This window comes from Enhydra lutris, unplaced genomic scaffold (genome assembly GCF_002288905.1).
Source record: "Enhydra lutris kenyoni isolate GAN:26980312 unplaced genomic scaffold, ASM228890v2 scaffoldscaffold19, whole genome shotgun sequence".
Classification (NCBI taxonomy): Eukaryota; Metazoa; Chordata; class Mammalia; order Carnivora; family Mustelidae; genus Enhydra; species Enhydra lutris.
Genome location: NW_019154103.1, coordinates 6,868,268 through 6,885,187, shown reverse-complemented (window position 1 = coordinate 6,885,187; position 16,920 = coordinate 6,868,268). Strand labels below are relative to the sequence as shown.

General features: G+C 41.3%; 1 protein-coding gene across 2 annotated transcripts in view; it reads right to left on the bottom strand.

Moving 5' to 3' along the window:
• LOC111148374 (Ras protein specific guanine nucleotide releasing factor 2) overlaps positions 1–16,618 on the bottom strand; it is a 250,627-nt gene extending 234,009 nt beyond the window's left edge. For both annotated transcript variants that reach the window (XM_022504878.1, XM_022504879.1), the window contains exon 1: positions 16,331–16,618. In XM_022504878.1, coding sequence (XP_022360586.1) covers positions 16,331–16,618 — 288 coding nt within the window. The remainder of the gene's footprint in view (positions 1–16,330) is intronic.
• Positions 16,619–16,920: the final 302 nt, after the last annotated feature.

The window sequence follows — 16,920 nt, the reverse complement described above, 5'->3', positions numbered from 1 at the left end:
TAAAGCCTCTGCCTTCGGCTCAGGTCATGATCCCAGGGTCCTGGGATTGAGTCCCGTATCGGGCTCTCTGCTCAGCGGGGAGCCTGCTTCCCCCTCTCTCTCTGCCTGCCTCTCTGCCTACTTGTGATCGCTCTCTCTCTGTGTCAAATAAGTAAATAAAATCTTTTTTTAAGAAAGGCTATTTCTTGTTTTGTCTTTCTTTTTTTCCCTTTATTTTATTTTTATGTTTCTTAAATTCCACATACGAGTGAAATCATGAGGTATCTCTGTCTTTCTCTGACTGACTTATTTCCCTTAGCATGATACTCTCTGGCTCCATCCATGTTGTTGCCAATGGCAAGATTTTGTTCTTTTTTATGGCTGAATAATATGCCATTGTATGTATATAAAAGTCTATTTCTTGGGGCACCTGGGTGGCTCAGTGGGTTAAAGCCTCTGCCTTCGGCTCAGGTCATGATCCCAGGGTCCTGGGATCGAGCCCCGCATCGGGCTCTCTGCTCAGCAGGGAGCCTGCTTCCCTTCCTCTCTCTGCCTGCCTCTCTGCCTACCTGTGATCTCTGTCTGTCAAATAAATAAATAAAATCTTAAAAAAAAAAATTAAAAAAAAAAAAGATACAAGAAACCTTCTCACTGTCAAGAGTCACAGCATAAGCAAAGTCTGAAATGGCAGGGAGAGCTGTGTCTTCTACATCTTCAGTGCTGAGCCCCTTCTGGTGCTGGAAGTCAGCAGCACAGGAGAAAGATGGGGTGCTCTGGAGACAGACTGACCTGATCCCCATTGTTCTACTCTCCACCATGACCCAGCTTTCAGGCGCTCTGCACAGGGCCAAGCAGATAGAGATTACAGAGGTTCTGTGAACTGGTTCTAGTGCTTCCCTTATATAACTCTGAGCCCATAGCTCTGCTTTGTTGATATAACTCCATCAATCTGGAGTGGAAATAACAACTTGTTTTATGGGCTTTGCAAATGTGGCCAGATCAGTCTGAGAAGTTTTCCACTCAACACTGCAAATGAACCATGACAGAGAAGAATGAGACTGAAGACAAAAACCTTTCCCTTCTGGTTGTATGTTTTTAGCTCCTCGTTAACGCCAAGTTCAACAAATGCTAAGTTAATTAATAAACTAGGTTCTATTAACTAAGTTTGCCATTTAATACAATTTTTCCCTGGATGAATTACTACATCACTCTAGGCCTCACTATCCTTATCTGCAAAATAAAGAGGACACTGTCATCTCAGGATGGTTGTCATGATTAAATGAGATAATATACATAGAATGCCTGGCTCTTCAACCCAAAATTAGCACTCAGTAATGGTAGTTCTTACAGCCACATAATATAAAAGAAAGCGTATAAAAAACTAACAAGTTAGTATCCTAAATGAAATTGTCTAATTATATTTTGTTTTACTTTCTAAGAAGAAAGGGCTAACTTATGCCAGGAGAAAGAGGACTTTTTTTTTAAGATTTTATTTATTTATCTGACAGAAAGAGATAGCCAGAGAGGGAACACAAGCAGGGGGAGCAGCAGGCAGAGGGAGAAGCAGGCTCCCCACCGATCAGGGAGCCCAACGTGGGCTCGATCTCGGGACCCTGGGATCATGACCTGAGCCAAAGGCAGTTGCCCAAAAACTGAGCCACCCATGTGCCCCAGAAAGATGACTTTTTAAAATTAAGTACTCATAAACTAAGATGATAGACAGACACACAGATAGATTGGGGGGGGGGGAGAAAGGGAGGGAGGGAGAAATATCAAATATGAGAAAACTATCTAAAAGAAAAGCTTAAACTTAATCCACCCTGTAAGAAATAAAATGGGATTTCCATCTCAGCGCCCTCAAAATATACACCTTGTCATCCAGTATTAAGATAAACACCAAAAAAAAAAAAAAATCTTATGACTACAGGGGCATCTGGGTGGCTCAGTGGGTTAAGCCTCTGCCTTCAGCTCAGGTCATGATCTCAGAGTTCTGGGATCAAACCCTGCATGAGGCTCTCTGCTCAGCTCAGCAGGGAGCCTGCTTCCCCCTCTCTGCCTGCCTCTCTGCCTACTTGTGATCTCTGTCTGTCAAATAAATAAATAAAATCTTTAAAAAAACATCTTATGACTATAAAAGTATACTTTTGTTTTATTTTGTTCAAAAACACCATATTCAAAGATGTCCAGATTAAATTGATAAAATAAGGGTTAATTATGATTTGACTTCTTTTATCATTTCTGAATTAGAAATAATTAACAGATACATTTCTAGAAAAAGAGAACACAATATAACTCTTTCACTGTTTTGAAAGTTTTACTGATTTTTATTTAGATTCACTATTACAACTCATTGTTGAGTAGTAATGGCCACATAGCTTGTTATAAACCTTACTCCATTCTGCAGCCCAACATACGCACATTGAGAACAATTAGAAAAGCTGGACACAATACACAAAAATAACCCACTCGAAAGCCTCAGTGAGCTAACAAGACCTAAGCCAGGACCTAAGGAGTAAAGACACCTTAGAGAAGGGAAGCAAACTAGTGAATCTGAGAGTCCTTAAAGCTGTTCCTCTCAAGGAATTTGCCAGCTTCTAAATAGTACAAAGCCAAGAGGCTAGGAGGCCATTCAGAAAGCAGCAGCTAGGTGACTGGAAACCAGCACTGAGTTTCTGGCAGTCTCATGGGGATGGAGGAGACCAAGGAGAAATTTCTGTAAACATCCAGAATGCCAGGTAATCCCCTGGAAAGGCTATACTTCAGAAATTAGTGCAAACTGGAAATGGACATATTCTCACAAAACCTGAAACCTAGTTTTCATCAGCTCCATCCCAGAATGGATTAATGTGACATAACCCCACATTTATGCCTGCAAGAAAGGAAAAGTAAATCCTCTCTAAAGGAAAACAGCATCATGCAGAGCCTTAAATTATTTTTGTGATTTTTTTCATACACAATGTCCAACATTCAAACAAAATGACAAAGCATGCAGACATGCTGCTAGAGTCCCTAGCTTACTGCTGAGTCCCTGTCAAAACTGATCCAGAAAGGCCTTGTAACTCTTCAACCCCATATTCCCATTTTAGAATGAATCAACTTGGACTCAAGAACAAACAAGACAGGCAGGGTCAAAACCTTGCTTGTCAAATGGAAACGGTATGCTGAAGAATGTAGTTAGTCTGGCCTCAGAAGCAGCTCAGCTTTACCTTTCATAAAGCAGCAAGTATCCCTCTATGGGGAATTTGATCTGTTCTACTATCTAAAGCAAAGCCACAATAGGACCTCCCTCCAATATACGAAGATTCCCTAAATGTCTGGGCCTGGTTCACTGATGGTTTGGCTGGGCTGAAACCTAGTATGCACTGGGTGCTGGGGACACTGGTCAGGGGCCAGGACTCAGGCTTTTGGACTGTCGCCAATGGTTAGCTGTTTGGTCTGCCACTTGGAAAATTGCAAACTGGGAGATTAAAGAGACTCTTCTTTGGAAACATGAACAACCTAGAAACAAACCGTGTCCGCTGACTGAATTGTCTGGAACACTCACGCAGCTGCCCACAGGAAGGGCTGTGGATCTACTGGAGTCAAGGAGGCTGATCATCGAAGCTGACGGAGCCTGACTCTCTCTCTAATGCAGAGGCTACCACTGCAGGACAGAGGTGTGACTCCTGCCACAAGCTGACCTGTTTGTCTCACAAGGGAAGATGCCATGTCCCCGGGGGTGTTACCCTCTACCGCTCCTGGCAGATGGCTGCATCAGACCTCTGAAACCCTCTCAGAATAAGAAGTGCTGCCTCACCGTTACTGATTATTTTCAAGTTACTGGTTAGCAGTTTCCAGCCACACCACTGTGGCCCTTGAAATGAATTGTCCACCTCTCTCTTCCTCATTCCCCCCCAGTCCATACACTTTAGTAAGGCAATTTGATCACAGAAATCAGGTATTCCAAGAAAGGAATCATTCCTTCTTGGCTACTTCCAGGGTAATAGGCAAGACAAAATGGGGAAGAATTATAGGCCATTATGTAAGTATATTTTGAAAACCGAGGATTCCATCTTGAGCACTGCTGGACATGAGGCTTTTTTTTTTTCCCTAGCAGCACCCCCAGGTCAGCGGGGTTGATCTGCAGCACAACTGAAAGAGGCTCAGGGAGTCAAGCTTAACTCTGGTTAAGTTTTATAAAAGTGCCCTCCCTTGTCCCTCTTGCACCTGACCTTTCCAGATGAAAGGTATAGGTGTAAGCAGGGGAAGAAATATCTCAGATTCCAGAAGGTATGTGGAGGAGAGAGCATCATGATTTTTTGTCTTTTAGAATCACCGCTACAGCCTTCCTCCAAAGGGAAAGCATCCTGGTATGGCAATTTGAAACTGCTGTAAGCACACCCTATTTTACTTCCCACTGCATCTTTTGTGATCCCCTCAACTGCGCAGACCACAGAACATCAGGAGAGGGTCCCAGCTCCTGCCCCTTCCTCACAAAGCACTTCTGGATATCGTCCCCATCCATATCCATATCATGGGCAGACAAATGCCATAAAGAAAAAGATAGCTTATGGTACATCAAGGTTTTAAACCTCTCTTCATCAAAAGACACCTTTAAGAGAGTAGAAAGGCAAGCCCGATTAGAAAATGTTTACAATATATATAACTAACAAAGGACTTATGTCTTCATATATATTACAATGAACAATATGAAATTCAGATATTCAATAATTTTAATGTACAAAAATGGCAATTCATATAGTTTAACTTAGTATTTAAAAATTCCTACGGGGGGGCGCCTGGGTGGCTCAGTGGGTTAGGCCGCTGCCTTCGGCTCAGGTCATGATCTCAGGGTCCTGGGATCGAGTCCCGCGTCGGGCTCTTTGCTCAGCAGGGAGCCTGCTTCCCTCTCTCTCTCTCTCTGCCTGCCTCTCTGTCTACTTGTGATCTCTGTCAAATAAATAAATAAAATCTTTAAAAAAAAAAAAAAAAAATTCCTACAGGGGCACCTGGTTGGCTTAGATGGTTAAGCATCTGACTCTTCCTTTCAGCTCAGATCATGATCTCATCATGGTCTTGAGATCAAGTCCCTACCTTGAACTCTGTGCTCAGCGTGGAGTCTGCTTCAGATTCTCTCTCCTCCTGCCCTCCCTTGGCTCATGCTCTCTCTCTCTCTCTCTCTCTCTCTCAAATAAATAAATAAATAATAAAATCTTTTTTAAAATAAAAATAAATAAATAAGGACTCCTCCTCTCTCTCTCTCTCAGAAATAAATAAATAAATGAAATATTTTTTAAGATAAAACAAACAAATAAAAACTCCCACAGATCAATAAGAGAACTCAATAAAAAACAGCCAAAAGGTTGAATAATCACTTCAAGGCAGAGAAGAATCAAATGGTCAATAAGTACTTGAAAAGGTGCTCAACCTCATTATCAGAGAAATGAAAATGAAAACCAAAAGGAGATACTACTACAGACCCACTAGAAAGCTTAAATCTAAAAGACCAATAATATCAAGCAAGGATGTAGAGCAACTGGAATTCTTATACATAGCTGGTGGGAACATAAATTGATAAAGCTATTTTGGAAAACTGTTTAGCTATAATTATTGAAGCCAAATGTTTTATGTCCTATGAACCAATAATTCCCGGGTATATACCCAACAGAAATGCATACATACTTGTGCACCAAAAGACTTGTACAGGAATTTCCATGGCCACAGTATTTGTAACAGCTTCAAAGTGGAAATAATACAAATGTCTATCAACACTAGATAAAGAAAATTGTACAGACAGTTCCCAACTTAGAATGGTGTGACTTACGATTTTCTGACTTTAGGGTAGTATAAAAGTAATACATATTCAGTAGAAACCAGACTTTGAATTTCAAAGTTTGACCTTCTCCTGGGCTAGTGATATGCAGTATGACCCTCTCTCCTGATGCTCTGCGGTGGCCGGTGTGCCACAACTCCCAGTCAGCCACACAGTCACGACTTCTAACAACTGAAGTACTAACAAACATTCTGTATCCATATGACCATTCTACTTATCACTTGCAGTAGAGTCTTCAATAAATCACAGGAGATAGTCAACACTTCATTATAGAATAGGCTCTGTGTTAGATGACTTGCTCAACTACAGGGCCAATATAAGTGTTCTGAACACATTTAAGGTGGATTAGGCTAAGCTATGTTTGGTAGGTTAGGCGTATTAAATGCATTTTTGACTTAAGTTATTTTTAACTTACGATGGTTTATCAGGACATATCCCCATTGTAAGTCAAGGAAGATCTTGAATGTTTACCCAGGAGAATATTACAAAGAAATGAAAATGAGTGAACCACAACATCCAACAACACAGCTCAACCTCACAAAGACCATGCTGACAGGAAGAAGCCTGACACGAAGGAGTGCTTACTGCATGAGTCCATGATCAAGTTCAAAAACAGGCAAAAGCAATTCCTAATGTTATTGGTAAGGATGGTGGCTACCCATGGCTAGGAGTAGTGAAGAGGGAAGGACATGAGGTTAGTTTCTGGAGGGCTGATCATGTCAATTGTTTGATCTGGATGCTGCTTACATATATTCACTTTCTGAAACTGCATCAAGGGCACACTTAAGATTTGAGCACTGTTCTGTATGTTTTCTCTACCTTAAAAAATAGGTTTGCAATTTAATTTATTGTTAAAAGAACAACATTCAAATAATTTTTGAATACCAAAATATTAAAAAGTAAAGGAAAATTATGAACACGAACGCTAAACAACACAGGAAGCCAATCAGGACCAGAGGACAGAAATTATATTATTGGAATGATAGTATTGCTAAAGTGAGGGTATAAAACTGCTACTGAAAGAAGAGAAGGTGGCTTATCATGAATCAATATTAATATTAGTTTGGTGAGAATAACCAACTAGCTGGACAAGTATGCTAGACAAGTCAATAACAATGGCTATCACACCCACCAAACTTTCCATGAGACAACCTCACCCATGGCCCCTGAGGTTTCATATCCAATCCACTGACTGGTCAGAGACCACTGGTTTTGTCGAGCCCCAAAATGTGAACTGAGGGGCGCCTGGGTGGCTCAGTGGGTTAAAGCCTCTGCCTTCCGCTCAGGTCATGATCTCAGGGTCCTGGGATCGAGCCCTGCATCGGGCTCTCTGCTTGGCGGGGAGCCTGCTTCCCCCACCCTCCCCCGCCACGCCCCTCTGCCTACTTGTGATCTCTGTCAAATAAATAAATAAATCTTTAAAAAAAAAAATGTGAACTGAGCCAATCAGATTCTCTCCCATGAGAATACAGGCCTGAATAGATGGAGTGGATGAGAGATGCAGCAGGGAGAATTAAAGCAGGAAAAAGGCAAGAAAGGGACCACAATGTGTTAAGTCAATACCATGAGGTTCAGGGCAGCCTAAAGTTAGGGCAAGCAGCAGTGAGGAGAACACAGAAGCAGTGAGGAACCAAGAAGGTGCAAACATGCTGAAAAACAGGTCAACGGGTACCAAGGTCCTAATATCAGCTAGGCCACAAGAAATGTACTAGAATGAGGGGCGCCTGGGAGGCTCAGTGGGTTAAGCCACTGCCTTCGGCTCAGGTCATGATCTTAGAATCCTGGGATCAAGCCCCACATCGGGCTCTCTGCTCAGCAGGGAGCCTGCTTCCTCCTCTCTCTCTGCCTGCCTCTCTGCCTGCTTGTGATCTCTCTGTCAAATAAATAAATAAAAATCTTTAAAAAAAAAAAAAAAAAAGAAATGTACTAGAATGAGACTCGCCCTTATATTGCCTTTCAGTATTCCCACTGTCCCCTGGCCACACACAGAGGTGACCATTATTCAAGACAACTTGACTTCATATCTCTCCCTTGCAATCAAAAGGGCCTAAAGCAAATAATCACGTAGCAGAAACCAACTAACCCCAGAAAAGTTTAGCAATACTAGAAAAAGCAAACTACACCCTTGTTTACTGAAACCTTAGTAATTGCCTTAAAACAACATTGACTAGCTGTTGGGTCTCAGAATTTATTTTGAAAGACTGATGAAACACTGGTTTACAAAAGATGCCCAGACGGTTGCAGACTGATGCAAAATACTGAGTGAGAAGAAGCATTAAGGATGTCACAGGAGGAAGCACTCTTTCTTGTTCTAAAAAGGCTCTTCAGCTACACAGCTTTAAGAGTTTGGCAAATGGACTTCAGTAAAGCGAGGAAGAAACCTCAGTAAGAGAATCACCTATAATTTAATTTCTCATAGAGTGACGTCAAATCATGAAAATATCTTTACCCCAGGATCACAGCTAAACAAGTGATTTCAAAATTTCTTTTCTTTTGGATTTAATATACCGGAAATCATTTAAAAGCTAATTCCACCACCTTGACGTCTTCACAACTATTGTCTTGAGATTTTTTTCCTTTATAATGATATCAAAGAAACAAAAAGATGAGCATAATATAATAATTATAATATATAGTAAATATTATAACATATAGAATAAAATTATAATAACGTACATTAAAACAGAAGCATATTACATACTCTTTCTAAGGTCATTCTTTTCATTTTTTTTTTAAAGCTTTTATTTATTTATTTGACAGAGAGAGAGAGACCACACAAGCAGGGGGAGCAGCAGATGGAGAGGGTGAAGAAGGCTCCCCGCTGAGCAGAGAGCCCAATGTGGGGCTCAAATTCAGGACCCTGGGAGCCGAAGGTAGATGCTTAACCAACTGAGACACACAGGTGTCCCAAGATCATTCTTTTCAGAGTCACATCTAGTATAATCTTCAATACCAAACAAGGTCTATGCAAAAAAAGAACAAAACTTCCTTATTTACAAGTAAAATAATACAACGTGTGGGACTTGCTTTAAAATCATCTAGGGGGAAAAAAGCATGTGTGGGGGAAACAGAGAACATGAAAGCAGAAAGTTGGAGGCTGTTGAAGTTGGGTGATGGGTATATTGGCATTCCCTGGATGATTCTATTTCGTGTTAAAATATTTTTAAAGAGGAAGGGAGGGGGAAAAAAAGAGGAAGGGAGGAAAAAACTTACTAAATGAAGTAATGAAAACAAAAAGCAAAAAGCCAAAGAGGAATTATACCAGAAAGGATTTAATAGAAACACCAGCTGACAAACAAGGAGACTATTCGCACGCTACGTGAAGAGCCTGGCGTGGACTACAGCCTGGGAGCCTGGCCACAACCTGATTATGTAGGTCCCACTGCTATGCTCGTCTTCAGGCAGGGGTCCAGGCTTAGAAAGGGGAATTGCTCAAGCTCACATATCTGGTAGGGAGCTGAGTCCAGACAGAAACCTTGGCAGGTTAACCCTTGAACGGAACCATAGACAGTACTACCATTGATTGGACCTGGAAATTGATAGTCCTAAAGTTTAAAGAAAGCAAATTCTTTTTTTCTTTTTTTTTTTTTTTAAGGTTTTTACTTATCTGTTTGACAGAGAGAGAGATCACAAGTAGTCAGAGAGGCAGGCAGAGAGAGAGGGGGAAGCAGGCTCCCCGCTGAGCAGAGAGCCCGATGCGGGGCTCGATCCCAGGACCCTGAGATCATGACCCAAGGTGAAGGCAGAGGCTTTAACCCACTGAGCCACCCAGGCGCCCCAAGAAAGCAAATTCTTATTGGATGTGAGCAGCCTCCTATTCCTACACATCGTGGTCCCACATTGCTCATCCCAGGAAACCTCCCAGCTTTCCAGTCTGCCCTCCATTGGACAGCCCTAACCCCACTGTTTACATTAGTCACACAAATGGCATGGGCTCATAAATACAGTTCAGGAAATGAATCAGGCACTGTCTAAATTAAATCAGACCAATGACAAAATAAAGCTTTCAGGAATCTGAAGAGAATGCAAAGGACTGGTAAGCAGAGTCCCTCAGATCCCAGCATCATCGGTCCCCGCCATGTCACACTGCTGAGTATGGGAAGAGTTAATACAAGAAACTGCTGCCTACATTTTAAAAAAATGCAGCACTAAAGGATGGATGAATTTTATTTTTAAACACAACCTTGTAAATATCGCTCTGTGTCTTCCCGGATCTTACGAGAATTCTAACTTTCATTACCTTACTCTACTCTGATGCCACAAGTCATGGAAGTAAGTTGACCTCCCAGCTTCCTCATTTCTTCCTTTATGTTCAAAAAGAAAAGAAATCTTATTTAAATAAACACTGAGCAACTCAAACTTGTGAGTGTGTGTGTGTGTGTATGTGTTACTCTGCCTTCTCCTTTAAAATTATACCTGGGGCATTTTGCATTCACTGTGAGGAGTTTTAAGGAAAAATTATTTGAGTCTTTATTTTTCATTGAATCATTAAGTTTTTCAAGTTCCAGTAAAAAGGAAAAGTGACAATATGTGCTTTCTGCAACTCTGTTCCACCTACTGGTACCAATGTTTTCTCAAATAAAAAAAGAAAAAAGAAAAAAAGAAATCCTACAGTTTTGTTTTTTCCCCGAATACACACACAACCATATTTGAATTCATTGGGCAAAAACCTCAACTCTATCCTTTGGTGGAACCAAAATAATGCATTTATAACTCTCAATCAGCTAATCTTTGAAAATTATACCAGCTGACGTGTAATGACTAATTTCAGAATAATGGTTAATTTTTAGAATAATGGCCAGATATTATCAGATAAACCAATGTTTGCCACAGTACTATACTGATGCCTAACAAATATCAGCTTCTAGTTTCATTTAAATGTTAATTAAGATTTTACTACATATACGCTTGAATTAAGATAAACTTATTTCAGAGAAAAATTTATACAGGGATTAATGTAACACAATAATTATACGTACTCAGTCCTGAAAAATAAATCTCCCTAAATTGTAGACAGATTGGATTTATAATCCACATATTGAAACGTTAATGATACAAATAAAAATCTGTAAACTCCAAAACATGTAATTGCATGACAAATGTTTTGTATTTATGATAGAAGATAACAGTGCAACAAACACACACATATACACATGTTTCCCTTTCCTATAGGACAAATGAACAGGCATGAAAACACGAAGCTACTTTGAAAGTGTGAAAATTAGGACTTAAGTAAGACCTAAGTAAAGCCAGATTGCTTGTCAATCTGGCTTCTTTCATTACAAAATAATCTTAATGACTAACTTTTTCTATTTTACAAAGTTAAAATTCTATTGACTACAGCATGCATAGTTACTGAAAAACATGGACAAAATCAACCTAAAAATATAATCTGTATTAAACATACAGCAATATCAATTGTTTGAACCAATTATTAAATTTGTTGCTAAAAGCAGAAACCTGTGGTTATCACACATGCTTTACAACTTACCGCCACCCAGTGAGAAGAAAATACCTCTATTTTTAATTCTCAAAGAAAAAAATTATGTTACAATAATATAAATGGTAAAGTTTAGTGTAGCCAAAATTAAAGTAACTACATTTTGCTAATCCATGGATTATTTTTCATTTAAGTTTGAAAGATTACAAAGTTCCACTAATAAATCATTTCTCTCCCTTAAATTATGTTTTAAAACACTTTGTAAGATTTAATTAATATTTTTATTCCATTTTCCCTTCACTTACATTCAATAAGCAAAGGTTGAAGAGAAAATAGTGAGCTGGTTATTACATATCAATTAAACGACATGAACGAGACTGAATATCCACCATCCACACTCCCTACCCTCCACGAGTATTTCAGGGATGGCATACAGCTCTGCCTACTTCCATAAAATGATTAAAATCCTCCACTTGCAGTCAAGTTAGGAGCACTAAAATGACTGGCTAGTAAGGAGGCGACAGGGGAAATCACATAACCTTCAATCCCTTTAAAATTAAATTAACATGTTTAATTCATCACAGATATGACAAGTATCTACTACTTCAAGCCTCCAGAACTAAGCTGTTTGACACCCAAAATGCCTGAAATCAGGATGAACAGAACATTTAACATTACTAGGACAATAAAAATAAACACGGCTTTGTTCCTATATGTCTCTCCTGCTAGCAGGGAAGACACATACAGTCTCTTAAGCAGATTAGACTAACCAACGTGTACTTTCCCCTAAGTGCAAATATTTTTAAAGATCCCTTACCAAAGGAAATGAATGCCATGTAAAATTGTTTGTTTAAACATAAGTCTCATTTTTCTTTAAAAATACAGTGGTCTGCAGTTACATTCCCCAAGAATTGCAACTGCCCTGGAAATAGTTTTTAAAGGGAAATAGGAATAAACAAAATAGTGATTCACATACTACAATTCCAACCCCCATACCACTCAGATTTTTAAATTCCTTTTTTTTTTTTTTTTTTTATTTATTTGAGAGAGAGAGAGAGAAAGAGCACACACTAGCAGGGGGAGGGGCAGAGGGAGAAGGAGAAGCAGACTCCCAGCTGAAGAGGGAGACCAGACCAGGACAGCAGTATCAAAACCTGAGCCGAAAGCAGACGCTTAACTGACTGAGTCACCCAGGTGCCCCTCAGATTTTAAATTTCTTGAAGCTCAATCAACTTAAGTAGCCACCTTCCTACGGCACTCTTCAAGATTTTTCTTTTCTAGAGCTGGACTTGGATCACCCTCCTCTCCCTAGAATGCTTTCAGTCTCAGTGCCGGCATAGGTACAAACGAAAAAAGGACAACAGGCAATTTCTAAGACCTGAAGTGAGGTTCAAATTCGATGCAATAACGGAGGATAACACAGAGCTTGGCCCACAGAAGGTACTTATTAAACTCAAGTTCCCATTCCCCTTGAACACATTTACCTAGAATGAAAAGTTAAGTTTTTCATTTCGTGTAAATGGAGATTTCTTTAGAAAGTAGTGCCACCAACACACATGTTCAAGAAAAGGCACACTACTTGAAATTTTTTTAGCTGAAGTCATTTTGATTTTATCACTGTAACTAAAAGTACCTAAAAAGTAGCCACTATGGAAACTTGATATCAGAGCTTTGCCATCAACCAAGGACCTACAAAGTGAAATCTTTGGGACATTCTTGAAAAAAGGGAGCAGTGCAAATATCCCTTTAACCCAGGCACATTTGGAAAGGGAAAAACACCTTTTTTTTTTTTAACTGGAAACAGTTTTTTTTTTTTTTTTAAACCACTTGAACAGTGGTTTTAAAAAAAAAAAGCACCTTAATTTTTTTTTCTTTTGTCAACCTACTTACTTTGGATTATTTAGAAGAAGCAAACCAATGAGTATTTTCCTCTTACTATATAACTTACTGAAAAACACAATTAATCAGAGTTTAAGAATTATTTGAAGGATAAGTAGCATCATTAAGAATGATTGGAGGCATTTTATAGCAAAAATTACATTAACTATAAGCAACTGTCAACAGCATTACATCACATTCCAGGGTAAATAAGAAAGTCTCCTCCTGTAGCAATGATATTCCTATTGGTTTGCAAATCTGCTAACCTAACTGATTTATTAGAATGTCCGCTTTGATCACCTGCTTGTCTTCAGCTTCTCAGATTTAGTATTTATCGCAGAGACCGGTAAACTTTAAATCTTGTGAAATGGTCTGTCACACCCTCTACACAGCAAAAGCTCACACTGCTGTTACAACATTAGAAACAGGAGATGTCATTATTGGAAGACAACTTGAAATCTTCTCAGCCAAACTCTTAATTTTAAATATTAAGAAATGGGTTTCATTCACAGAAAAAAACCAGGAATTGTTAAGAGATGGGGGTATGTAAGTCACGGCAACATGGTGGCGGTAACCCACTCTGCCTTGCTAAATCCTGTTCCAAGCCCTAACCTTCAACTGCATTCATGGGGTTGATGGAGATATTTACTCAGAAAGCTTCAGGAGCACCTTTGGAGAAACAGAGCTTAAGATGGACCCCGCTCAGAGTCTCAACTTTGCCGGCTTCAAGTCTAGGTGCTTGAGAAAATGTGAGCGCATAGGATCACCAGTGAACTGAAAGGGAACCAACACCAGGAACTGCAGGTTTAAGGCAGAAGTTTCTTCTTGTTTCTTATCTTTGCAGTTTCTCCTTAATTCTTCAGACACACCCAGACAGACCCTGCTAGAGAGAAGCATCCATCTGCTAAGGTAACCTAAGTCACAGAAGCAAACCTAACCGAAGACAAAAATCTGGCAGATTTCCCAATCCAATTCCTAATCCATTTTGAAATGCTTGTTCTTTACTTCTCAGTTTTTCTACAGGTACCAAGGGTTCCAATTTCTATCCTCTTAAAGATGTACTGAAGGAGTGAGAAATACTCATGACTTGTATGGCAAACGGAATTTTTTTCCCTAGGAAGACCTGTTCAGGACTTCCATTAGAAAGTGGTATTAAAGTCATACTATTTGGAGGTTACGTTTATGTATTAAAGTGTGGTGTAGAGAAAGCTGTCCTGAAGAGGAGAGTCCAGATAATATCCAAGTAGAAAAATGCTGGTTTTCATATGTTAACTAGTCAGACAGCCAGATAAGTTGCAGCAAGTAACATCTTCACACCCCCAGCTCAAAAAGAAAGAAAAAGGAAGGAAGGAAGGAAGGAAAAGAAAGAAAGAAAGAAAAGAAAGAAGAAAGTGTTTATCTCCTGATATCAGTATAAATACAAGGAGAAAAAATAATTTGGAATTAAGTCAATGATATATATTCAGGATAATTTAAAGTACCTATTTGCTTTTACACATAATAACACTTAAGAACTTATTGGTTTTGGGGCGCCTGGGTGGCTCAGTGGGTTAAGCCTCTGCCTTCAGCTCAGGTCATGATCCCAGGGTCCTGGGATGGAGCCCCGCATCCGGCTCTCTGCTCAGCAGGGACCCTGCCTCCACCTCTCTCTCTGCCTGCCTCTCTGCTTACTTGTGATCTCTGTCAAATAAATAAATAAAATCTTAAAAAAAAAAAAAAAAAAGAAAGAAAGAACTTATTGGTTTTGGCTCCTGGGGGGCCTTGGAACACATACCTTTAAAAAAAAAAATCTCAGCAAGAGAAAAAAAAAAGTAGATACTGAAAATCTGCTTCCTCAACACCCTTTTCATGCTCTTAAATTCTAAAATGCATGACTTGAAATGTAAACTTCTATTTCCAGTATCTGTAGCTACAAAACTGAAAATTAGCTTTTCAAAGAACCCGCAACATGCCATCAAAAACCAAAGGTGTATTTTTTAAATATCAGATTCATGTGCAATATAACAAGTTTAATCAGTTCAATCTGTTAATGATTTATAGTGAAACCAAAGTGGAAAAAAAATTTCTGGTTGATCTAGTTTGAACTCCCTCTTAATTTTACACACTTGTTTTATGAGCCCTAGGGGTTATGTAGGCATCTTATTCATCATCCCATCGCTAGCGCCTCCCACAGCCAGGTTTTTGCAGGGGAAGCTGTTTGGTCTGAACTGCAGGGGAAATTCAGCTGCGAAACATTTTTACTCAACAGCAAAGACAATCAGCCTCTTTTTTTCGAGCTGGAGATCTAGAAGCAAAGTGAGAACATTTGGGAGCATAAAATTAGTCTGCTCTAACTTTATTAGCGGAACGGTGACTGGAGGAAAAAGAAAATACAAATTTCGCATTCGCAGGAATTGGGGGGGGGGGGTTGGCAGGAGTTACTACATCTAGAGGGTTTGCTTTTTCCTCCCCGAACGCATACACAGCAAAACTAATAAAATTATGACCCAGGATAAAAAGGTCACATTTATTTTTGAAGCATTCATTTAAAAGTACAGAGAAGCGTTCTCTAAAAATGCCCACAGGTTTAAACATAACAGGAATGTGGCTACCAAATACTAATCCTGAGGGAAATGGATACACATTTACCTCCATAATTAGACCCAGCAGGTCAAATGTGAGCAAGGTAAACCGACATACCAAAACACCGAAAATCGCCAAAAGAAAGTGCCTGTCCTTCCTGGGAGCCCCCGTTTGTTCCTTGCACAGCCAGCGATCAAACATGCGCAAGCAAAATAACCTCCAAAAGACAAAAACAGAACAAAACAAAAAACCCCTACACGCACCAGCCGGGTGAGGGAGAAACCAAACTTTCCCAAATAAGTTAGTTCCGTCGTGCCAGTCTAAACCCAACAGGTGTCAACACACGTCACCACACTAAATTCTTCCGAACTAGGTCTAGAGAAGAAATGGATGGTTGACAATGAAACTGAAAAGACCCGACCGCTTTCAGGGTCGCGAAAGCAATAAAGCGGAGCCTCCATTCCGATTACACGGAGGTGGGGGGTAGGGGATGGAGACGGGGTGGCGCGTGGAGATGTCCTGCCCCTGACACCGCAGAGGGACCTTGGATCTCGGAGCACGGTTCCCGCGTTCGGTCAAGCCCTAGACCTCGAGGGTTGGAAGAAGAAAGAGTGCCGCGGCCGCAGGGAGGGAGACGGAGGAGGGAGGGCGCGTGCTACCTGCTTGTCCAGCGCGTCCCGGGCAGCGCCCGGCCCGACTCCGGCCCTGGGCGGCGCGGGCGTCCGCTCGCAGCTGCAGCCCTCCAGGAGGTACATGCCCGCCGGGCGGCCGCTCTGCTCGCCCTCGAAGTAGAAGAGCACATTCTGGTAGAGAGCGAACCACTTCTCGTGCCAGCGACTCGCGTCGGCTGCCTTCTTGCTCAGGAAGCCGCGTTTGGTGCCCTCCTTGCGGGCCAGGAAGGCCAGGTACAGGGCGTGCCCCTCGTTGTAGCGCACGCTCTTCTGCATGGTGAGGGCGCGGGGGGCTCACCCGTGCCTCGCAGCCATCTCCAGGCCGGCTCGCCCCGGGGCCCGCCCTCTGCGGTCCGGTCCGGGCGAAGGGCGCCCCCTTGTCTGACGCAGGGCGCAGGGCACCCTGCCGGCCTTCGGGGCGCCGCGCCGCGCGGGTCCGGGGGGCGCTTGGCTGCGGCCAGGGCACGTTCTCGGCCGCGACCGCCGCCCTCCTGGCCGAGCGGAGCCCCAGGAGCCCCCGACGCCCGCGTGGAAAAGTGGCCCCGAGAGGGCGCCCCGGCCCGCCGCCGCTTCGCCCA